Here is a 25073-nt window from a genome sequence, read left to right as displayed (position 1 = left end):
TAATAATGAATCTAGATTTGCATGGGTTAAACAATCCTTGAAAAATATTTGCCATACTTCTAAAAGGGTCCAAGATATACATTTGGTAAAAGCTGGCTTTTTGAGAATGTCTCCATCTAATCAATGTTGTTACTGACAGAGCTCCTGAATTTTTCAGATGTGAGTAATGCAGAAATGTTATACTGAATAGTATACAGTACGGAGACAAATGGTCATCACATGCTACTCAAATTCTAGTGTAGGATGGTTGAAGTAAAAACATGTTAAATTTTAAGTCTTTATACTGGAATTACTTCCTTTATTGAGCAACTATTGTGAATCATAAACTGTGCTGTGTACACACAGGTTTCTGCCCTAAAGGTGATTTCAATCTCTTAGGAAACGCAGATAAGTAAATGGACAGTTACAACATTGAAGGGAGGGGAGGAAATCTGTCCAAAACAAGTGTTCTGACAATTCCTATTCTTATATTCCTTTTCAAATTTCCAGACTGCTAGAGTTTATTATCCAGACCTGTATGTACAGGGGAATGGAGAAACTACTTAGTTCAATAAATGCATTAAAGACCAAAACAACAATAATAAAGACCACATACACAAAATTTCAACAACAACGACGACAACCATGATGGCGCATGCTGGGAAATTAAGGACACAAGATGGATATATCAAGTCCAAAAGCAGTACATCTTCCTGTTGTTCCACAGAAGTCTAGAAACACGTTTCCAGTTCTGGCTTTAACATGTGTTTATTCATTTACTCATTCACCAAACATTTAAATGAAAGCCTTGATTATCTATTATGTGGCAGCACTGTAGATGAGGTAATGAATGGGAACATTTTTGCCCTCACTTTACTTACAGTCACATAAGCCTTTGGTACAGCCAGTTAATATGGGTAATTCCATCACAACCTCAAGGGCCCTTTTCCTCAACTGTAAAATAAAGTAGTGGAACTCGGGGATCTCTAAAGTACTCCTACTAAACTGAAATCCTGTGATTTAACTGAAAGCTTATAGACCAGGGGTTTTTAAGAACCAGGAAACTAAGGATCCATAGGCAGGCTTCAGGGAGTCCTAAACTCCCCAAAACCGAATGCAAAATTTGGTAGTTTTGTATATATGTACATTTTTTCTAGAGGAAAATGTCCATAGGTAGAAAAACCAAAATTACGGATTTTAGTCTGGGGCCTACCACAGAAAAAGTTTGTTTTAGACATATCTACTAAGTTAATTTCCCTAAATCTGCCAAGTGTAACTTAATTAACAGGAAGTTTCAACTACATGGAACCGATATTTGCTGCTTCTCTTTAATTCCTGGCATGAATTGCATGAATTTAATATTTTGACCAGCACTTTAACAGAATTATAAATAACATGCAGTTTACAAGTCAAAGAATAATTTGTATTCTTCAGAGATTAAATTTTACTAATCTTTAAAAAACAACTTTTTATTTAGAAAAAAGTATTTTTGCTGTAAATACTGTGATGATACTAAGATTATTCTTCTATCCTCTCTAAATCACTGTTGCTCCTCATCTTAAGAAAAAGAGTAATAAACCTCAAAATCTTAACATATGTCAAGTTGCTACCAGGGGATTTCTAGGACCAGTTCTTTCATTACAATCTCTATTAAAATGTGAATGTTAAGAGTCTAACCAAGGGCTCTTGTACGACAGACTAACAGGGGAAACCAAATGAAAAATGAAACCTCTGCAATGAGACACCAAAACCAGGACAAACATTTACGATTTCACTGCCGGTGCTACAGTGACACCAACTGGTTAGCCAGGATACCACAACTTTAAACTCCTGTCTTAATTTTATACAAGACTGTATTTTTTAGAGTGGATTATGCAGCAAGTTTTAAATAAAAACCATTGCATGATTTTAAACAACAAACAGGTATAAAAGAAGATGTATATAAATAAAATACTTTAAGAAACTCTGGTTATGATCCAGTTTAACATGAGACCTCTTTACTAGTCTATAAAATTCAGCCTAATGCTAAACATTTGGACACTTATTTTCCATATGAATTTTTATCAATATTAAAATATAAACATGAATTTCAGGCTAAATGCAATTTTCCTTTTATTGCTCAGGAAAATAAAGGAATATGCCAAAACGGAAGTAAATATATGCCTAAAAGATTTTGAGTATAATTTATTAAAAATGGTCAAAAGATGATTTTGAAATATTATTTTCACTCAGAGTGAAAGGGATCACACAGCCAATTTTATTTTAATTCAAGGTTATTAAATAAGAGACTCTTGTGATGCAAATATTTTTAATAAGAGCAGGTACAAACAAATTTTATAATATTGAATTTCTTTAGGGACGTGAAGTAGTGTATACTACTTGAAGTAGATTATTGTTCTTTTTAAATTATATATTTATTTTTAAAATATTTATTTATTTTTGAGAGAGGAAAAGATAGATCAGGGGAGGCAGAGAGAGGCAGAGGATCTGAAGCAGACTCTGTGTTGACAGCAGAGAGCCCGATGTGGGGTTCAGATCATGACCTGAGCTGAAGTCAGATGAGTAACCAACTGAGCCATTCAGACGCCCCTATCTTTATTTTTTATTTTTACAGAGAGAAAGACTACATGTGAGCGGGGGGAGAGGGAGAGACAGAGAGAGAATCTCAAGCAAGCTCCACACTCACTGTTGATGCCAAAGCAGAGCTTGATCTCCCACACTGGGATTCATGACCTGAGCTGAAATCAAGAGTTGGACACTCAACTGACTGAGCCACCCAGGCACCCCAGGTTACTGCTTCTTAAGGAGCCTTTTCCATCGGTAAAGTTCACATCCAATAAAAGGAGACCTCCAGGAGAACATCTTTTCTCTTACCACCCAAAGGAAGTGAAATAACACCGGCAGGAAAATGTCCAAAAAGAATCTGACATTAACCAATGAATAAACTTACAAAGCAGCATGTTAACTGGTTTTGATTGCATAAGCAAAGAGTTTATAGAGATATTTTAAAGTTTAAATCACATCACTCTAGTAAGACTCTATTCTAAAAGTTAAAATTTGAAAGGTAAGAACTTTTCTTCAGTGCTATTCAAAGGCAAATAAAGGTTAAGTGAAGAGTCATGAATAAGTTTAATTATAAGGCAACCCAGAAAAAGAACAGAGCTAGAAGAATTAACCACTAGGTATTAAGGTTAAAGATAATATTTGTTCCAGACTTATTTACTGTAGTAACTACCATAGTAATTAAGTAACATAGTGTGGTATTATTATAAGGGTAGACAAAAAGACCAAGAAATAAAACAGAGTCCAGAAACAGGCCCACACCATATATGACCACCTGATTAACAGTAAAAGCTCCCAGTTGAGAAAGGATAGTCTTTTCAATAAACAGTGAATAGCAATAAGATATTCATATGAGGGGGGGGAAAAAAAAAAGGAACCTTGACCCCTATATCACACCACACACAAAAATTAATTAAAGATGAATCATAGAGCTAAGGGTGAGAAGCAAAACAAAAAACTTTCAGGATTGCCTGGGTGGCTCAGTCTGTTAGGCATCCGACTCTTGATCTCAGCTGAGGTCATGATCTCATGGTTCGGGAGTTTGAGCCCTGCTTTGGGCTCTATGCTGACAGCTCAGAGCCTGCTTGGGTTTCTCTCTCTCCTTCTCTCTTTGCCCCTCCCCCACTCACATCCTCTCTCTCAAAATAAATAAACTTAAAAAAACTTTTAGAAAAAACAGTATCTTCATGATACTGGAATAGGCAAAGATTTCTCAAAAGGGTCATAAAAATCACTAAAATAAAACACTGATATTGGACTTCATTAAAATTAACAACTTTTGTTCATCAAAAGATACCATTAATAGAGTACAAAAGCAAGTTACTGAGTAGAAGTATGTGAAATATACATATCCAAACAAATGACTTATATTCAGAATATATAAAGAACTCCTATAAAAATTTAGAAAAATGCACCTACCCAATAGAAAAATGGGCAAAAGACTTGAAAAAGGACTTCATAAATGATAATATCCAAGTGGTCAATAAGAATACGAAAATATGCTTAATATCATTAGTCATTAGAGGGATGAATATTATGCTTCCATCAGAACTGCTAAAATTAAAAGGCATGACAATACTAAGAAATGGTAAGGCTGTGTAACAATTAGAATTCTTATCCACTGCTGGAAGATTTGTCCAACCACTTTGGAAAATTAGTTGACAATATCTACCAAAGCCAAACATCATGTATCTGGCAATTCCACACAAGGGTATATATCCAATAGAAATAGGTGACTACGTATACCAAAAGACCTGTACCAGAATGGTCATGACAGCTTTATTCACAATGGCCACAGAATGGAAACCTAGGTATCCATCAACTGAAGAATGGATATATAAATTGTGACATATTAATAGAATGAAAAACCACATTACAGTGAAAAAGAATGAAATACTGCCACAAGCAACAATACTGAATGAATTTCCTTTTTTTTTTTTTTTTGTATTGAATACATTTCACAGAAATAACGTTGAGTGAAGCCAGCCAAAAAAAGAGTACATACTGTATGATTCCACTTATTTGCAGTTCAGGAATAGTCCAAAGCAATCTATGATGATAACCCTAAGAGGGAGGGCAATGTACTACCTCGAAGCAGGCAAGAGGGAGCCAGTTAAAGTCCTGGAAATGTTTTACATCTTGATGTGGGTGGTGCTTCCATTGAGCTGTACACTTAACATTTGTGTTTTACTGTGCATAGTGGTGGCTCAAAACAAAATAAAACCAACAAAAAAGAAAAAGAAACAGACTTAAGGTGGCAGGTGAATATCCAAAACAATGCAGCATTTGTATGTATGTCATTTTTCTTGGACAAAAGTCATTACACTGTCTATTAGAATATCAACTTCCTCATAGCAGTATTGTTGTTATTTATACTCATTACTATATCCAGTGTGTGGTACACAGCAGATACTCAATAACTATTTGCAGAATAAGTCTGCAAAAGGACTGTCACACCAAAAATAAAATGAAGCAATCATTAACTAAAATCTTGGTATAATGAGCTATTTGAATTAACAGAAGTTTATAAAGTAATTGCCAAGAGTCTAATGATGATAACCTGAATTAGCTTATTATGCAGGTCAGTCTTAGTACTTTCAACCACAAGAAAGACTAAAACCTTAAGTGAAAATTTCCTTTGTGTGCCCAGAATTTAAGAGTCTCTTTATTCTGTGAGTTCCTCTATATTAAGGCCACAGGTGCTTAGACACCAAATTGAAGTACTCACAATTAAAATAACCCTCAAGTTTGAAGACACATTCATTCCTTCTAAAAAACTGTGAAGGCAAAAATAAGTGAAATTCAGTAGAATTTAGTAAAATCAATTAAAACCATCTAAAACAGTGGTTCTCAACCAGAGGTAAGTTCCTCCTCAAACCAGGGGTCATTTGGCAATGTCTGGAGACATTTTTGCTTGTCCCAAGAGGAGGAAGAGGCCAGGGATGCATGCAGAGGCCAATCCTCTACAACAAGGAATTTATCTGACCCAAAACGTCAAATTATGTTAAAATAAAGGATTTTATTCTTCAGCATAAGAAAAAGAGTTCTATTTAAACTATAATTTAATTTGGGGTGCCTGGGTGGCTCAGTAGGTTGAGTGTCTGATTTCAGCTCAGGTCACGATCTTGCAACTTGTGGGTTCGAGCCCTGCGTTGGGTTTGGTGCTGACAGGTCAGAGCCTGGGGCCTGCTTTGGATTCTGTGTCTCCCTCTTTCTCTGTCCCTCCCCGGCTCACACTTGGTCTCTCTCTCTCAAAAATAAATAAACATTAAATAAATTTATTTAAAAATTAAATTATAAACACTATAAAATAACTTGTTTCTTTCAATTATTCCTTTTTCAAAAATATGAACTTATATTTTAAAAGTTGTACAAATGTATCAAATGTCATAAAAAAGGATATTTAATGTAAGTATCTCCAGAAATAATAACCATTATTATCATTCCTAGGACTACCCTAGGCATATTACTTATTTTATCTCACTTAATATCAATATCCCCATGAAATAAGATTCTCATTTACAGAGATCATAAAACAAAAAGTAGAAGAGATTAAACACCTGCCCAAGGTTACACTGCTAGAAATGACATAGCTAAAATGTGCACCCAAATTATCTTCAAACCCATGGTGTTTGAATTTAAAATGCATTAAATTTTAATTTCAAATGAGAGGCAACTCAAAATTGAAAGCATTGCAACTTTCGTTTTCCACCAGGTCAAGTATGTCACTTTAGAAAGTAAATGGCAAAGTCAGGAGAAGCCTACATAGGAAATATGTATGAAGGACACACAGAAAAGGATATTCTTTTTTGAATATCCAATTTTTGAAAGGATAATCTATAGTTAATATTTTTTCTTATCACAAATCATATTAAATAGTTTCATAAAGTCCTCTGCCAAAATCATCAGATATAGTTTGTTCTGGTCATGTAACATAATTGCTGATGCTAGCATCAAAGCCAAATGCTTACTGGCTAGGAGCTTAATCTTGACAAATCACCAACATAACCCACCTAAGTCATCCCTACGTGGTAACAGTAGATTCCTAACACTTCAGCCAAACTAAGAAAATATTCCTATATTAAAGTCTGTTACTTTCATCTGAACATTTAAGGGCTTATCATGGTTCTCTGTATCAAAAGAAAGGAAAGTATTCTTACCCTATTAAAACCATGTTCATGAGAGTCATCAACTTCTCCATTACTAGTCACTGGAATTTCTGCTGCTGAATTTTTGGGAGATTCCTGAGCCATGCTAGACTCCTAAAACAAAACAAAACAAAACGAAACAAGAAAAGAAACAGCTGTAAATAGCACCAAATCATAAGAGGCAAGTATTCAAAAGACTGTTCTATAGCACTTATAGCCATGATTATAGTATTTTAAAAAATAATCACAACCTACCGAACACATAATAAATATGATATTAATATAATAAAAAATGTATCTGGCTTTTAAAACTGGAGTCAACTTAAATTTCTTATTTAAGAACAAATTACTCACAGATCCCGGGGGCAATAATAAATTGCCTCATAAATAGTATTATAATAAGGCTACCAGTTACAACTGAAAAAATATCACAAAAAGCCACACTTGATTATTAACGCAACTACAGCAGCTCTACTTTTCCTGTTGTACATAATGGGCTTCTAAGTCAGCTTTTGTCTAAAGAGTTTCTCTGATATAATGAAAAAGTTTAAATCTGTATACTAGGAGAATTAAAATTTTACATTCTGGCTTTACTGTTCTAAAAGTCAAATAATGTTTAAAAAATGCATTCCTTAATTTTATAACATTTTCTATAAAATATAAATCTCTTTCAAAACTTAATATGGTTAATCAGTAATAGAAAGTCAATTTTGGTTAGTATAAACTTTTTTTGCTCCGGTCATATGTGACTGTAAAAAACCTGTGTGGCTACAAGTTAAAAGAATTTTATACCTGTAAAGGATCTTAAAAATTATCTAGTTTCCCTCACTTTAAAAATTAAAAAACTTCAGAGTAAATAACTAAACCAATTATTCCATTATTCACAGAGAACAGGTGTCCTTCTCTCCTCCTTACCCCTCTTCCCGTTTAAACCAGTAATGGCTTTAAAAGTGTTACACATACACACACACACACACACTTATATCAACAGTGCCCACTAGAATAAAATACATGTTAGGAACACAATCGATATCTAAGACTATATGTTCTAACACTCAGAGACCTGAATCCTGTTACCCCTGATTCTTCACTGCACAGAATTATCAAAACCAAACCAAACAACTAAAATGTGTGTGTGTGTTTTATTTACAGAACTGAATCTTACTGCCAAGGGCATAAGAGGTTCTTTGATTTTCTCTGAAATAATTTCAAGATTAAAATAACTAAGATAGTGTTGTCATATCTAGCTCATGCATTAGTAATTTATAAGGGGTTAAGGAAAGGTTCAAGGCCAGAAAACTTTATTTAAAAAAAAACTTCATTTTTTTTTTAAAGTAGACATCACACCCAGCACAGAGGCCAACACAGGGCTTGAACTCATGACCCCCAGATCAAGACCTGATCCGAGAACAAGAGTCAGATGCTTAATCGACTGAGCCACCCAGGCACACCAAGGCCAGAAAACTTAAAAAAAAAAAAAAAAAAAAAAAACTGCAGTAAACTTTTATAATTTAGGGAATTAAAATAGGGTAAGTTATACTACTAAAAGCAAGTATGAATGCAAATCAGTTTGTGGTCTAGTCTCTAATTCCATGAAATATAAAAAGGCCTTATTAAAATATTCAATGATACCCAAAATACTTTTCATATAGTGTGTATTTCATTAAGTATGTGAGACAGAAGATACTGTCCAATATATAAGGTAGGACTTAAATCTATTCATAATGCTACAGACCAGCAGTTCTCAAACTTTTTGGGCTCAGGACACCTTTACATTCTTTTTTTTTTAATGTTTATTTTTGAGAGAGAAAGACACATACACACAGAGTGCAAGTGGGGGAGGGGCAGAGAGAGATGGAGACAGAATCTGAAATAGGCTCAACACAGGGCTCAAACCCACAGTGAGATCATGACCTGAGCCAAAGTCAGAAGCTTAACTGAGCCATCCAGGTGCCCTAGGGATCCATTTACATTCTTCTTCTTTTTTTTTTTTAAATGCTTATTTATATTAGAGAGAGAGAGAAAGAGAGAGAGAGAGAGAGAGAGAGAGAGAGAGAGAGAGAGAGAGAGNAAGAGAGAGAGAGAGAGAGAGAGAGAGAGAGAGAGAGAGAGGTATGAGTGGGGGAGGGGCGGAGAGAGATGGAGACAGAATCTGAAGCTGTTAGCACAGAGCCCAAAGCAGGGCTCAAACCCACTTAAGATGGGAGATCATGACCTGAGCTGAAGTTGGACACTCAACTGACTGAGCCACGGAGGCACCCCTAGACCCAGTGACATTCTTAAAAATCATTATGTATCCCCCAAAGCTTTATTTATGTAGGTTATATCTAACAATGTTTACTATATTAGAAAATAATGCTGTAAATTAAAAATGTATTTATTAATCCATTTTAAACTAATAATTACAGGGATGCCTAGATGGCTTAGTCAGTTGAGCATCCAAATCCTGATTTCAGCTCAGGTCATGATCCCAGCATTATGGGCTCAAGCCCTGCAACAGGCTCTGTGCTAAGATGGAACTTGCTTAGAATTTTCTCTCTCTCTCTCTCCCTCCCTCTAGCCCTCTCCCCAGCTTGCTCCCTCTTTAAAAAAAAAAAGGGGGGGGGAGGACTAATAATTATATACCCAATATGTTAACATAAAATCTTAATATGAAAATAATTATATTTAAAACAACAAAAACTTAGTGAGACCAGTAGCACTGTTACATGTTTTTGCAAATTTCTGAACTGTTCTGCCTTTATGAAAATACAGCTCCGACTCTTCCCTCTATTCCCACATCCAATCTGTTGCAATATGTTGTTTTGATAGAAGCATATGAAAAAAAAATCTGGCTTATGTGGCTACTGTCTTTTAAAAAAACTGTGGATATACTTTTTTGATACTATATCAAAACTTGACAAGTGGTCATTTCTTTTTTAAATTTATTATTGTTTATTTATTTTGAGAGAGAGAGAGAGAGACTGGGAGCAGGGAAGGGGCAGAGAGAGAGGGAGACAGAATCCGAAGCAGGCTCTAGGCTCTGAGCTGTCAGCACATAGCCCAATGTGGGGCTCGAACCCACAAGCTATAAGATCATGGACCTGAGCTGAAGTTGGATACTCAACTGATGTGCCACCCAGGCGCCCCACCAAGTGGTCATTTCTTAAAAGTTAACTACAATGTGGAATATAAAATCATAATACCATAATGATGAACATCTTTCATAATCTATAGCATTAAAATCCATTGGTCTACCGTGTACTTTGAATGTGTCTTTTACATATGCATGATTTGGTAACATCATGCATTGGTAATTCAGAAAACACTGGTTTAATGATTTACACATATCATCCAAAAAGTCTTATATAATAAAAAGTCTTTCTTTTATATCTGATCTTATAAAAAACATTTTTTAAGTACTAAGAAGCTGTCAAGCTCAGGTTGGTGGGTTCAAATTTTCCAAAATTCTAATTCTTGCTGGAAAACTTAAAGTTGACCACTGGCCAAAAATAATGTCCATTATTTTACTTAAACAGGTTTTCCAAAAGAATGTCTCCCAAATGCCCAAGTCTGAATATTAGCCAGTTTGCTTCTGTAGTCAGGTCAGCTAACAACTCAACCATATCTGTGCTTTTCTTCAAGACAACAAATGACTACTGTCATGCAGCAAGAGTGTTTTATGTATACGTCCCATTTCATCCCACAGGATGTTAAAAAGACTGAGTAAGATTGAAAACTTCTATTGCTTCATTAAAGACATTCTTAAGTGAAACTGGTAATTTTTTAAAAATAGAAGTACATTAATGGTGGAGAATATGACTACTACTACCACCTTGATTCCTGCTAAGACATCAGAGGTTTTATTTATCTATTCTTGTGCACCATCAGCGCAAATGACACGGCAATGAAAAATGCAAACAACGCAAATGTCTTATCAGTAATGTCGAAAGGTTTTACCTTGTAGACTCCCTGAAATATTCCTGGGGACCTCTAGGACTTCCAGACCACACTTTGAAAAACACTGGTATAGACAAATTTACCCAACAGTAAGTGAAACTTGTTATGTGCAAGGCATTCTTACTAAATGCTAGAGAATATAAAAAACAGATAAGGTAGTCACTGCTCTGGGGAAAAATACCACTGATTCAGTTTGAGAGACAAACTAGACTCTTTAGTAAATACCTAGAACAGTAAGTATGTGCCCCTCTTTCTTTTCCTTAAATTTTATTTTATTTATTTTTTTAAACTTTTAAAAATAGTTTACTGTCAAGTTGGTTTCCATATAACACCCAGTGCTCATCCCCACAAGTGCCCTCCTCCATGCCCATCACTCCCCTTCCCCGCCTCCCCACCCCCATTAGCCCTCAGTTAGTTCTTAGCATTCAACAGTCTCTCATGGTTTGCCTCCCTCCCTCTCCCACACTATTTTCCCCTTCTTCTCCCCCACGGTCCTCTGTTAAGTTCCTCCTAATCCTCCTATACATGCAAACATATGGTATCTGTCCTTCTCTGCCTGACTTATTTCGCTCAGCATAACACCCTCAAGGTCCATCCATGTTGCTACACATGGCCAGATTTCATTGTTTCTCATTGCCATGTAGTATTCCATCGTATAGATAAACCACATCTTCTTGATCCATTTGTCTGTTGATGGACACTTAGGCTCTTTCCATGTTTTGGCTATTCTTGAGAGTGCTGCTATGAACACTGGGATACATGTGCCCCTATGCATAAGCACTCCTGGGTCCCTTGGGTAAATTCCTAGCAGTGCTATTGATGGGTCATAGGGGAGTTCTATTGTTAATATTTTAGGAATCTCCACACTGTTTTCCAGAGGGGCTGCACCAGTTTATGTTTCCACCAACAGTGTAGGAGGGTGCCTGTTTCTCCACATCCTCGCCAGCATGTAGAGTCCTCTGATTTGCTCATTTTAGCCACTCTGACTGGCATGAGGTGGTATCTCAGTGGTTTTGATTTGTATTTCCCTGATGAGGAGAGATGCTGAGCTTTGTTTCATGTGTCTTTTGGCCATCTGAATGTCCTCTTTGGAGAAGTATCTGTTCATATCTTACAGCAATGGATAGATCAACTAGACAGAAAATCACTAAAGAAACAATGGACTTGAATGACACATTGGACCAGATGTATCTGACAGACATATTTAGAACTCTACATCCTGAGGCCATGGAATTCACTTTCTTCTCAAGTGCACATGGCACATTCTCCAAGATAGATCACATACTGGGACATAAAGCAGCCCTCAATAAATGTAAAAGAATTGAGATCATACCATGCACAGTTTCAGATCACAATGTGATGAAACTTGAAATCAATCACAGGAAGAAGCCTGGAAAACCTCCAAAACCATGGAGGTTAAAAGAACACCCTGCTAAAGAACGAATAGGCCAATCAGGCAACTAGAGAAGAAATTAAAAATTATATGGAAACAAATGAAAATGAAAATACAACAATCCCAACTCTATGGAATGCGGCAAAGGCAGTCCTAAGAGGAAAGTACATTGCACTCCAGGCCTATTTCAAGAAATTAGAGAAAGCGCAAGTGCAAAATCTAACAGCGCACCTAAAGGAACTAGAGGGAGAGCAACAGGTGCACCCCAAACCCGGTAGAAGAGAAATAATAAAAATCAGGGCAGAAATAAACAATATAGAAACCAAAGAAAGAGTTGAACAGATCAATGAAACCTAGAGTTGGTTTTTTGAAAAAATAAACAAAATTGACAAACCTCTAGCCAGGCTTCTCAAAAAGAAAAGAGAGAGCACCCAAATAGACAAAATCATGAATGAAAATGATTTATTACAACCAACCCCTCAGAAATACAAGCAATTATCAGGGAATACTATGAAAAATTATATGCCAATGAATTGAACAACTTAGAAGAAATGGACAAATTCCTAAACACACACCCACTACCAAAATTCACATGGGAAGAGATAGAAAATCTGAACAGACCCATAACTAGTGAACAAATTGAATCAGTTATCAAAAATCTCCCATTAATATGAGCCCTGGGCCAGATGGCTTCCCTGGGGAATTCTACCAGACATTTAAAACAGAATTAATACCCATTCTTCTCAAGCTATTCCAAACAAACAAACAGAAAAAAAAATTGAAGGAAAACTTCCAGACTCATTTTATGAAGCCAGCATCACTTTGATTCCCAAGCCAGACAGAGACCCACCAAAAAAAGAGAACTACAGGCCAATATCCTTGATGAATACGGATGCAATATCCTCAACAAGATACTTGAAATCGAATTCCACAGCACATAAAAAGAATTATCCACCATGATCAACTGGGATTCATTCTTGGGTTACAAAATTCACAAATCATTATTTTGTGAATTTTGGGCTGGTTCAATATTCACAAATCAATCAATGTGATAAACCACATTAACAAAAGAAAAGATAAAAACCATATGATCCTGTCAACAGATGCAGAAAAAGCATTTGACAAAATACAGCATCCCTTCTTAATAAATACCCTCGAGAAAGTCGGGATAGAAGGAATTTATTTAAACATCATAAAAGCCATCTATGAGAAGCCCTCAGCTAACATCATCCTCAACGGGGAAAAACTGAGAGCTTTCCCCTGAAATCAGGAACACGACAGGGATGTCCACTCTCACTACTGTTGCTTAACATAGTGCTGGAAGTCCTAGCATCAGCCATCAGACAACAAAAGGAAATAAAAGGCATCAAAATTGGCAAAGGAGAAGTCAAACTTTCACTTTTCGCAGACGACATGATACTCTACATAGAAAACCCGACAGATTCCACCAGAAGCCTACTAGAACTGATCCATGAATTCAGCAAAGTTGCAGCGTACAAAATCAACATAAAGAAATCGGTTACATTTTTATACACCAACAATGTGCCCGTTTCTGTAGGACCCTCTAAAATCAAACCTATTAGAATATTTATGGATAACATAAATCCTAGGGTCATTCTAGGCCAAATCTCTATTTCTTTGCAGCTCTAGAAATGTTCTGCTTCCCGTAGATACTCATTTATATTAAACTCTACTCGTTATACAACCTTTTTATCATGGTAAATCTTATACATTATAATGTTTGTACTGTCTGGCACAAAAATGAATAGACTATCTCTACATCTTTGTATCCCTGTTGTGTTCATAGGGCAAAAGAATGAAGATCTGAGAGAATAAAGCAAGGCCCCTGAGGATGGAGACATTCTTAGCCATATCTGTGTGCTTAGAGAGTAGCCCAGGATTTGGCAAGCAAGAGGTTCTCAATAAATGTTTATTGCATGGCAAGGAGTGCCATGAGTTACACCAGAAGTCAGATTTGTAGTTGGGAAGGTGTTAAAATAATTATTACACATTTGTGCTCCACATCCACTCTCTCCTTTGACCCACCTAAGGAGTACAGAAAAACACATTTGTTACTTCTTGTGGATATCACTGTAGTAAAACAAACCGGGGGGAAATGTGTGGAATAGCAACAAAAAAAAGTTAATTATCAATATCTCAAAATTAGTGCACTTTAATTATTTTGAGACAGTTATAATCAAAGACTAAAATGTCAAACTGGAATATACTAGTTAGGCCAATGAAAAAAGAACTTTCAAAATAATGCAAAATCCTTAAACATGTAAACATCAAACATTTAATTAAACCTTAAAACATTTACCAAAAAACTTATTTCCTTGCATTCCTAAATATATTATTTAAAAAATACTGATTTTTAAATTTATTTTTAATTATTTTATTTTAGAGAGAGAGAGAGAGAGAGGGAAAATCCCAAGTAGGCTCCACGCTCTGTGCGGAGCCCAACATGGGGCTCAATCCCATGACCCTAGCATCATGACCTGAGTCAAAATCAAGAGATGCTCAACTAACTTGATCCACCTAGGCCCTCCCCACAAATACTGATTTTTGTTAAAGTCTTATTTCAGAGTTCATCTTATCACAGACTTCAAACAAGTGAAGAATTAGTAAAATTAAATCTTACTTAAGCCTTGAAAGTGAAGGGAAAAATAATTCAGAGAAGATTCCAAAAGTTTAAAAAGAGAAAACAAAACTCTTCTGCTTTAGAGTGGATTCCAAGGGAGAGGCTCTGAAATAGATCTTAAAGAGAAGTCTGCATTCAGACAAGTACTAGAGAGGTCTCCAGTAAAGTACTTCAGCAGAGGCCAGTAAGACTAGACAGAATTGCAATGATATTGTAACATACACCTTGGCCAATACCATAGGGAGTACTGAAGCTGACATGGCTCTTTTAAGTTGTCCAAATTAAGGCAAGGGGGCCAGGCCTTTGTACCCCCACATCTCTACCCATGGTCATTAGATGCAGGCTATCCCCTAGGGGTATAACCATGGACAAGGCAACTGTCTTTGGCAGAGGGAATTCCTGGGGAGACTCAGCTATGAGCCTTCAGCAAGCAATACTCTTGGAATGAAGGCTTTGGTCCCAAAGGGAGTAACTCACCACAGCATCCACTATATCCTCCTTATTACTAGTCTATTTTTTTTTCAATCAACAAGTCTCACATATTTATAACTGAATCAACCTACTGGTATAGAAGCATAATAACACAGAAAAATTATTTCCCTGATAAAACATATCTGCTGTTCAGATAGTAGGGAGGCTTACAGAGGGATGGGACAGAACACATGACCCTCAGGCAGCAAAAATATGTGTGCCATCTCACGTGCGAATCCCTTATAGACCCAGCTTGGTTCTTCTCCAATGTCGCTGCTTGGAGTTGTACCTGATTTTATTATCAGTTTTCATCCGAATCCACAGGCAAATGGGACAATTCTGCTTTATTTCTTGGCCAGGAATTGCCTGATCCCAAAAGTCTTGTGAGAAGATCTGGCAAGGAACAGTCAGCCGTACCACAATAATAGAGAAAAGGAGAGCTCTTTATTACTATTCTAAAGTAGTATCTACTTATTTTATTTTTTTAATGTTTTAAAACTAAATTTTATTTAGTTTTGAGAGAGACAGGGAGTGCGAGCAGGGCACAGGGCAGAGAGAAAGGGAACAGAAGGTCTGAAGTGGACTCTGTGCTGACAGCAGACGGCCTGAAGTAGAGCTCAAACTCACAAACCACAAGGTCATGACCTGAGCTGAAGCCAGACTTGCTTCACAAACTGAGCTACCCAGCTGCCCAAAAGTAGTTATCTATTTTAAAAGAACTTGAAATGTCTTGTTTAAGGGATATCTGGCTACATTAATGCATAAGTTTACAGAAATTCACTGATCTTTACTAAGAGAAATTTTTTCTTTCATAGTCCCCAGGTAAGAGGTGCCCTCTAATTGAAACAAAGAGCCCCTGACACAGGTTGGCTGATCCACAGGTCACAAGCCGAGAGAAGGCCAGGTTAGAAAAGTATTGCCCAACAGAGGAAAGACAAATTTCCTGAGCTAATTAGACTTTTTTCAAAGTGGAAATTAGGGACGCTGAGAGAATTAGTCAACGGGGGTATTGGAAGACAAAAAAGAGGAAAAGAAAAGCAAAGAGTAGAATTATGAAGATGACCACTCACAGCTTAAACATTCCCAAACTCTAGTTCTCAAGTGTTAATCAAGCTTGTCAAAGTTTATTGACAATGTTATCTGTGTCTAGTTCTTCCTTTCTGAAATATGACATTATGAACATTTTCTTAGATTCTTTTTTTAAAATTGTGATAGATTCCGTGCAGGTGGGGGCGTGAGAGCAGTGTGGTCAAGCCTCCGGCGTCCCAGAGTCAGCGAGCTGTGAGCATGGCCAAGCAGGAGCCCACAGTGGAGTGGCTACTTCATATTGCAGTCAAGAATGAGGAGGATGAATACTCGGTCAACTATAAGCCCCCCACCCAGAAGGGCAGCCAGGAGATCAGGAGCTGAACAAGGATGATGAGAGGCTGCACAAGTACAAGGAGGCCCTGCTGGGCCATGTAGCTGTGTCTGCTGACTCCAACATCCCCAGTGTATTTGAGACCCACCTGATCCTGGTGTGCAGCACAACCCCGGGTCTCCTGGAGCTGGACCTGATAGGTGATCTGGAGAGCTTCAGGAAGCAGTCCTTTGTGCTGAAGGAGGGGATGGAATACCAGATGGAATACTGGGAGACTATGTCCAGCATGAAGTACATTCAGCACACATACAGGAAAGGTGTCAAGATCGACAAAATCGACCACATGGTGGAAAGCTATGGTCCCCAGGCAGAGGAGTAGCAGCTTCCAGGTATGCTGGCTCATGGCAGCTAAAACATCAATCCCCACTTCACAGACAATGATAAGACTGACCACCTGTCTTTGGTGGTCATCAAAAGGGCCCTTACCATCAAAAGGGAATGGAAGTTTCCTTGGTGGTCTCGCTTTGCTGTTTCTGCCTGTGCTGTGGGGTAGAGGAGAGAAGAAGCCTCTGGCCCAGGTCTCCACCTTCCCTTCTATACCCCTTCAGATTCCCCTACCCATCCTAACCTGACCTGAGGTCCTGGCTTTTCGAAGGGAATCTCATGGGGTGCGTAGGTCCTTGTGGGCCTTTGCAGTTGCCCTGAATCCTGTTCTTTCTCTTCTTCCAGGGTGGGAATGCGGTGGGGGTGCATAATTGGAGGCCTGTTGGAGGCCTACCCTCCTGCTTTCATCAGTCTCTGGTCAATTCATCCATCACTGTTGGTAACCATCTAACCATGATTCCTTAACATGTGGAACGTGTGCTATGGGGGCTGTCACTAACCTCTAACCTCCCATGTCTGCATGAGCACGGGGTCTCCCCTGGTCCCTGACCTCTCCGCAGTACCCGAGGCCCTGGGGAGGTGTGTGGGATGTGCTGCTGCTGGGAATTGGCCAGCCCCCTCCCCCAACCAGGGCTGTGGGGATGGCTCCCGGGGCTTGGGGAAAGCCAAATTGACAAAACTGAAGTTGTCTCCATTCCCATCTAGGAAGCCAGGTGCCCTGACGCTTCTGCCTCCTTTGAACCAATGGGCAGACAGTCCCCACTGGACAGAGCCTGTGGCCAAGCCTCACTTGTCCCACCTGGGCCTGGCACCTGGGCCATGTGCCTGACCTGTCAGTATTTATTGCCTCCATATGTGCCACCCTCTGGGGTCCCCGGCCTGCCACTTTTGCCCCTAGGCTTGGTGCCACCATCCCAGACATGCCCTCCCCTGACCCAGCCAGGACAACCGTGGGACCAAGTACACACAATCGGAGCCCGCCCCTGTGCCTTCCCCCCTTTACCTCCCCTGTCAGGCCTGGGCCTAGAATGCCCAGGAACCTGACCTTGCATCTTCTTTTCTGTCAGGGAAATAAACTCCCGCAAAGGAAATAAATAACTAGCTAGCTAGCTAGTTAGAGGTAGAATTGGGGTAAAAAACACACAACATAAAATTTACCATCTTAACCATTTCTAAGTATACAGTTCAGTACTATTAAATATATTCACAATGTTGTACAACCAATCTCCAGAACTTCTTCATCTTACAAAACTGAAACTCTACACACATTAAACAACAACTCTCTGTTTCCTCCTCCCCCAAGCCCTTGGCAAATATCATCCTACTTTCTGTTTCTGTGAATGTGACTACTCTGGATCCCTCATATCAATGGAATCATATAGTATTTGACTTTATGACTGGCCTATTTCACTTAACATAATGTCCTCAAGATTCATCCATATTGTAATATGCATCAACATTTTTCCTTTTTAAAGCGGAATAATTTCCATTGTATGTACACACATTTTATTTATCCATTCATCCAACAATGGACACTTAGGTTGTTTCTACCTCTTGGCTATTGTGAATAATGTGTCTATAAACACAGGTATGCAGACATCTCTTGAAGGTTCTGTTTCCAATTCTTTTGGAAATAAACCCAGAAGAGGGATTGCTAGATCATATGATAATTCCATGTTTAAATTCTGGAAGAAACAGCATACTATTTTCCATAATAGTTGCACCATTTTATATTTCTGCCAATGGTAAACAAAAGTTCCAATTTCTTCATATATTTACCAGCACTATTTACTGTTTTTTTGGTAGTAACTATCCTAATATTGTGTTTTTGACTTACATTTCTCTGATGATCAGCGATATTAAGCACCTTTTCAGATGCCTGTTGTACATTTGTATATCATCTTTGGAGAATGTCTATTGAAGTCCTTTACTCACTTTTTAAATCGGGTTGTGTTTTTATTGTTGAGTTGCAGTTCTTTCTTTCTATATTCTGGCATTAACCATATCAGGTATACAGTTTGCCAGCATTTTCTCCTATTTCATAGGCTGCCTTTCCACTGTGTTTATTGTACCTGTTGATGCATAAAAGTTTCCAGTTTTGATGTAGTTCAATCTATCTATTTTCACTTTTGTTTCCAGTGCTTCTGGTACCATACTCAGGAAATCTTTGCCAAATCTAAGATATGAAGGTTTTCCCCTTGTTTTCTTTTTAAGAGTTACATAGTTTTACGACTTACATTTAGATCTTTGATCCATTTTGAGCTACTCTGTGTATAAGTGTCCAACTTCATTCTTTTGCATGTGGATAATCCAATTTTCCCAACATCATCTCTTGAAAAGACTTTCCTTTTTCCACTGGCATCTTGAATGTTCTTGGCATCTTAGATTCTTTTGAGATTCCTATTTTCCTCACTAGTACTATATCCTTACAGTACACCTAGATGACTTGTGGCTGCTGGAGTTAAGTGTCTGCCTGCTTCTTGCAAATAAGAGGCACTAGTTCTTTGGTTTCTAATCCAATCTGCAAGACTAAGATCTGGCTATCTAAATAATCATCACTTTTTCAAGTTGTAAGATAAGTTCTTACTTTTCTTCCTCCTTAAAACAGCTGGTGATTCAACAGGTACTTACTAACTTCTAGGCAATGTACATGGGATAAGATAAAAATAGAAATCAGGTCTTGGGCTTACAGAAATTTAAAGTGTATTGTATATTTAGAAAATAATTATAATACAATGTGGTGAACACCAGAAGCACTTAACAATGTAGGAGCACTAAGAGGGAATCAGAAGTGGTAGTTAAGCTGAATCTTGTAGGAGAACAGATGGGGACACAGTAAATAAAAGATTCTAAATAGAAGGAATAATAGGAACATAGTAGAAAAGAGTCTGGTATAGTCTAGAAACTGCAAGTAAAGCAAGTTGACTAGAATAGTGATTACTCATTCATATACTCAGTGGTTCAACTAACTTATTGAGCTCTCTAATGTGCCAGGTACAATTTCAGACAGGGCATGCAACACAGGACAGAATGGTGAACAAAACAGATAAGACTCTACCCTCATAGAGCTTACATTCTAGTTGGGGGGGAAAACAAATAAGTACACATGTCATACAGTAATAAGTGCTAATAAGCATGTATACGTGCACATGTGTCCATTCATGTGCTGTTTTAAAAAGAGTGATCAGGGAAAACCTCAGAAGAAGTTTTAATATTTTTTAAAGACCTGAATAAAGTAAGGAAGTAAGCCATACAAATATTTTGAAGTACTGCATTCCAGACAGAGGGAATAGTAAATGCAAAGACAAGATGGTGAGAAGAAGCTCAGCTTTTCAAGCAAAGACAAGAAAGGCCATGCAGCTTGAGGGAAGGGCAAGGGAAGAAGAGTAGGAAATGTCAAGACACAACCAGTGGCAAGAACATGTGTGGCTTTAGAGACCATCATAAGAACTGGGGATTTTATTTTCAGTAAAATAGGAAGTCATGTTAGGGTTTTGAATCCAAGAATGAAATGATCTGACTTATGTTTTAAAAGGAACACTCTTTTCCTGCTGTTTTCATTTAAATCAAAAGTGAGCAAAGGCAGAAGCAAGGAGAACAATCAGGAGGCTAACAGAATGAGATGATGGTGAACTAGAAAATCAATGTAGCTTTATTAATACCTGACTAAAATAGGTATTAAGAAAGCCTTCTCTTCATTACCAGAGCGAAGAGGGACATCCCATAATCATAAAAGGATCAATTCATCACGAAGAGTTAACAATCAGAAAATGTGTATGTTGGCCCCAGTAAGAGAGCTTCAAAATAAATGAAACAAATGCTGACAGAATTAAAGGAAGAAACACAAGTCCATAATCACAATTAGAGATTTTACCACCACTCTCATAGCAACTGAAAGAACTAGACAAAGAAAATTTGCATAGACACAGAAGATCTGAACACTCATCAGTCACCTTGTCTAATATTTATAGAATAGTAAATTCAGTAATGGCAGGATATACATTATTTTCACATGAACATGACATGTTTAGCAAAACAGATCATATTTGGGGGCATAATCAAGCCTCAATAAGTTAAATTTTAAAATACTAAACCCACATAGAATATGTACTCTGAACACAGGAGAATTAATTTACAATCATAATAAGATATCCATGAACTGCCCCCCCCAATGAAATTTGGAAATTAAGTAACACATCTAAATAATTAATAGAATTAATTATTTATGCCTCCTGACTTGTATTCCATTTGTGGCTTGGACAACTAGAAAGACCAACATGTCACTCACCAAAGTGGGAAACATGGAGGTTTATTTGGCTTTGGGAAGGTCAGAAAATGAGTTCTGTTGTAGACATTCTGAATTTAAGAACATTTGAGGGGTGTCCAAGTCCACTAGTATATGAGAAATTTCAAAATCAGGTCTAGAGCCCCAGAATGAAGACATAAATCTGGGAGTTACTGACACAGGGATGTAGATGGCATGAATTGTTAAAAGTGACAAGAGAGGGGCGCCTGGGTGGCTCAGTCGGTTGAGCGTCTGACTTCGGCTCAGGTCATGATCTCGCGGTTGGTGGGTTCAAGCCCCCCATCGGGCTCTGTGCTGACAGCTAGCTCAGAGCCTGGAGCCTGTTTCAGATTCTCTGTCTCCCTCTCTCTCTGATCCTCTCCTGCTCATGCTGTCTCTCTCTCTCTCTCAAAAATAAATAAAATATTTAAAAAAAAAAAGTAAAAGTGACAAGAGAAACTGAAGAGAAGCATCCAATGGAACATTAGAAGGTAGAGAACACTGCAAAAGAGATGAGGGAGGAGGGACAAATAGTTAATGATACAGACACAACAGAGAAAATTATAGCAGTAAAACTATATCGTGTTTTAAAGCTTATAACAAATGTTCTGAGGGGCGCCTGGGTGGCTTAGTCGGTTAAGCGTCCGACTTTCGCTTAGGTCATGATCTCGCGGTTCCTGGGTTCGAGCCCCGCGTCGGGCTCTGTGCTGACTGCCAGCTCGGAGCCTGGAGCCTGTTTCAGAGTCTGTCTCCCTCTCTCTCTGACCCTCCCCCGCTCACCCTGTCTCTCTCTCTCTCTCCTAGAAATAAATAAAACATTTAAAAAAAATGTTCTGAAAATGAGAAGTATGATAAACTAATACCACTGTATACCATAAATGAATAGGAATAGTCATTTGCCAAAAGATATAGAAATATTCCAGCTATTATCTATTCAGTTTCTTACCCACAAAGAATGACCTACTTTTAGAAACATCATTCACTAAACCTTAATTATAGAAGTGAAAATTAATAGCTAATACATAAATCAGCAGGGGCTCAAAACCAAAAACCTCATGTCATAATCCAACACAATATCCATTCATGGTACTGCACTCATGCTTTAAACTGAAATTGAATTTGAATTTAAGTTTAAATTAAACACTCAAAATAATTATACAAAAAGCTTTGGGATTAATTATGTCCATCAGAAATAAAATTAGAATTTCCACTGTTCTAAGATTCATGTCATTTAAGGTTTGCTAAGGTCTGAGTGTTTGTATCTGCCATTCCCCAAATTCACATGTTAAAATCCTATCGCCCAATGTGTTCGTGTTAGGAGGTGGGTCCTTCAGAAGGTCCTTTGGGAGAGTAGAGCTCTCCTAAATGGAATTAGTGTTCTCAGAGGCCCAACAAAGCTCCCTAGAAAGAGGACTTTCACCAGAACCCGACTTTGCTGGCACCTGACCCTGAACTTCCAATCTCCAGGACTATGAAAAGTAAATTCCATTGTTTAAAAGCCACCTGGTCTATCTTTTGTTATTGCAGACAGAATGGACTAACACAAAGTCCTTCACAATAGGGTCCAATCAACTTTTTAGGCTTTGTTTCTCTTAACTTTTACCCTTCTAAAGAGCATCTACTGCTAAATCTACTTGCTGTTTCTGGAATGAAATCTGTGAACATTTGCTCAAATGGCTGCCAATGTTTAAATGTTCTTCAATCTTCAAATCTAGTAAAAATCCTGTTCATAATTTAAGGCTCAAACGTTACTTCTTTAAAAACGCATTCCAAGGCATCAGAAAAACAGCATAATATAATGAGAAGGGTAAGGACTTTGAAATGAAAGACTTAAGTTAAAATACCATATTTACAACATAGTTGTTTTGTTATCTTTGTTACTTAATCTTATTTTTCTCATGTATAAAATTAAGAAAATACACACATCTCAGATAATAATTAACAGAAGATATATTCAAACAACTGATAAAGAGCACCTACCCCCACAGTAGGCATGAACTGAATAAAAAGACGCTTCCAATACTGTGCCTGCAAATGTTTAACAACCAATTCTCCAAATTAAAAATAATATTTTTAACAGCCCTAATTTGTGGTGTTTGTCCATTTCCATGATGTTACCATAAAAGAAAAGATCCAGCTACTTTACCAGCAAAATGAATTTACTCAGGAATAGTAGAGAACTGCAATCCAGGACATACAAGCTACAAGCAAAACCATAGCCAAGATACAGGCAAGTTCAGAGAACAAAGGAGAGGAACATACTTTTATTGAAAAAAGAGGGGGGAAGTTAGGAGGTGCTGTTAGGAACAAAAAGTCCACTGAAGTAAACTGGGAGACCTTAGTGGCTTTTCATTGGCTGAGTTGTGACAATCTCTCATTGGCTGGGCTGTTGCTGGCAAGAAGAAAATCTTTCCTCCTTCTACTGATACTGAAGTACAGGTTGTTCGCATCAGGAATCCAAGGTGCTCTCTCTCCCTCTTGGGGTCTACAATAAATGACTGGTAAGGGGTATGAGAGCTCCTCCTTCTGGCCTCCCACCTCCATTTTACTGAGGCTTCCTTGCATTAATTTTCAGGTGTCAATACTCTCACTATGGCCAATTTCAAGCTTCCAATATGACCTCACTGATTCAAGAGATGGGATGAGATGTGCACATCATTATATAGTATTTCTACCAGAGAAATACTACAGACACAAATAACCTTAAGAGTACAGATAATAGTAAAATAGAGTAAAATACTTAGGAACTGACAAGTTTTGAATACTTACTGTTTTAAATATATCTATTTTTAAATTTATAAATCTTAATTTTTATATAATGTCTGTATTTAACAGCTGGCTTATAAAATTCTTAGAAATTTAACAAACAGCTCTTACAGGTCAGTACAAACCTGCTCCAGCCAGCACCAAATTATTTCCAAGTCAGAAAATAAATATGGACACACATATTATATAGTTCAATCTGTAGAAACAATGCTGATATGTGGAATTTGAGAAACTTAACAGAAGATCATGGGGAAAGGGAAGGGGAAAAAAAGTTTCAGAGAGGGAGGCAAACCATAAGAGACTCTTATATACAGAGAACAAACTGGGAGTTGATGGGGGAGAGAGGAAAATGGATGATGGGCATTGAGGAGGGCACTTGTTGGGATGAGCACTGAGTGTTGTATGTAAGTGACGAGTCATGGGAATCTAGGCCTGAAGCCAAGAGCACACTGTATATACTATATGTTAGCTAATTTGACAATAAATTATTTTTTTAAAAAAAGAAACAATGTTGTAATATAAATTTTAAAGAATTTTTAAAAATCCAACATATGGATATCACATCCCCAATTATGATGTAGTTTGGAGATGATCAAAAATCATCCTCATGCAGCAGACCTAGATATCTATAGATTAGGTTTATTACTATATTCATGAACAGAAAGGTGAACACATTTTATTCACTTTTTATTTGATAAAACAACAACAAAGTCATGCCCCCTTTCATCCTTGTTAATTCCAAATACATTCTAAATTCATACTCCTACTTAAGGAGAAGATCAAAGCTGAGCAAATACTACATGTCATTGTGATACTGTTGTATGTACTAAGAGTAAATGTGCTTTATTATTTTTTTAAGTCTATTTATTTATTTTGAGAGAGAGACAGAGAGAGACAGAGAAAGAGGAAAAGCGTGCGAGTGGAGGAGGGGCAGAGAAAGAGAGAGAGAAAGAATACCAAGCAGGCTCTGCATTGTCAGTCCAGAGCAAGATGTAGGGCTTGATCTCACAAACTGTGAGGTCATGACCTAAGCCGAAATCGAGTCACATGCTTAACTAACTGAGCCACCCAGGCACCCCAAAGTGCATTTATTTTATAGTAAGTGACTATCTTGATTCATATGTGCCAGAATGCACCTGATAAGC

At 37.5% G+C, this 25073-nt stretch overlaps 1 protein-coding gene and 2 pseudogenes across 7 annotated transcripts in view; 1 reads left to right on the top strand and 2 right to left on the bottom strand.

The window, feature by feature from the left end:
- The window catches only part of ARFIP1 (ADP ribosylation factor interacting protein 1), a 135918-nt gene that overhangs the window by 74234 nt on the left and 36611 nt on the right, over nt 1-25073 (bottom strand). For 5 of the 7 annotated variants that reach the window (XM_039234356.1, XM_039234362.1, XM_039234358.1 and 2 more), the window contains one exon: nt 6702-6803. In XM_039234356.1, the coding sequence (XP_039090287.1) occupies nt 6702-6803 (102 nt within the window). Of the gene's footprint in view, nt 1-6701; nt 6804-10628; nt 10650-16641; nt 16710-25073 lie in introns of those variants that run through there. The other 2 variants (XM_039234360.1, XM_039234361.1) reach the window with 2 other exon arrangements.
- On the bottom strand, nt 15374-16214 carry LOC120233224 (annotated as a pseudogene).
- On the top strand, nt 16421-16872 carry LOC120233219 (annotated as a pseudogene).

The sequence above is a fragment of the Hyaena hyaena genome, unplaced genomic scaffold (assembly GCF_003009895.1).
Source record: "Hyaena hyaena isolate Hyena2069 unplaced genomic scaffold, ASM300989v1 scaffold_89, whole genome shotgun sequence".
NCBI lineage: Eukaryota > Metazoa > Chordata > Mammalia > Carnivora > Hyaenidae > Hyaena > Hyaena hyaena.
Note: the sequence above shows the minus strand (reverse complement) of the source record. Positions and strands in the feature narration are given on the sequence as shown.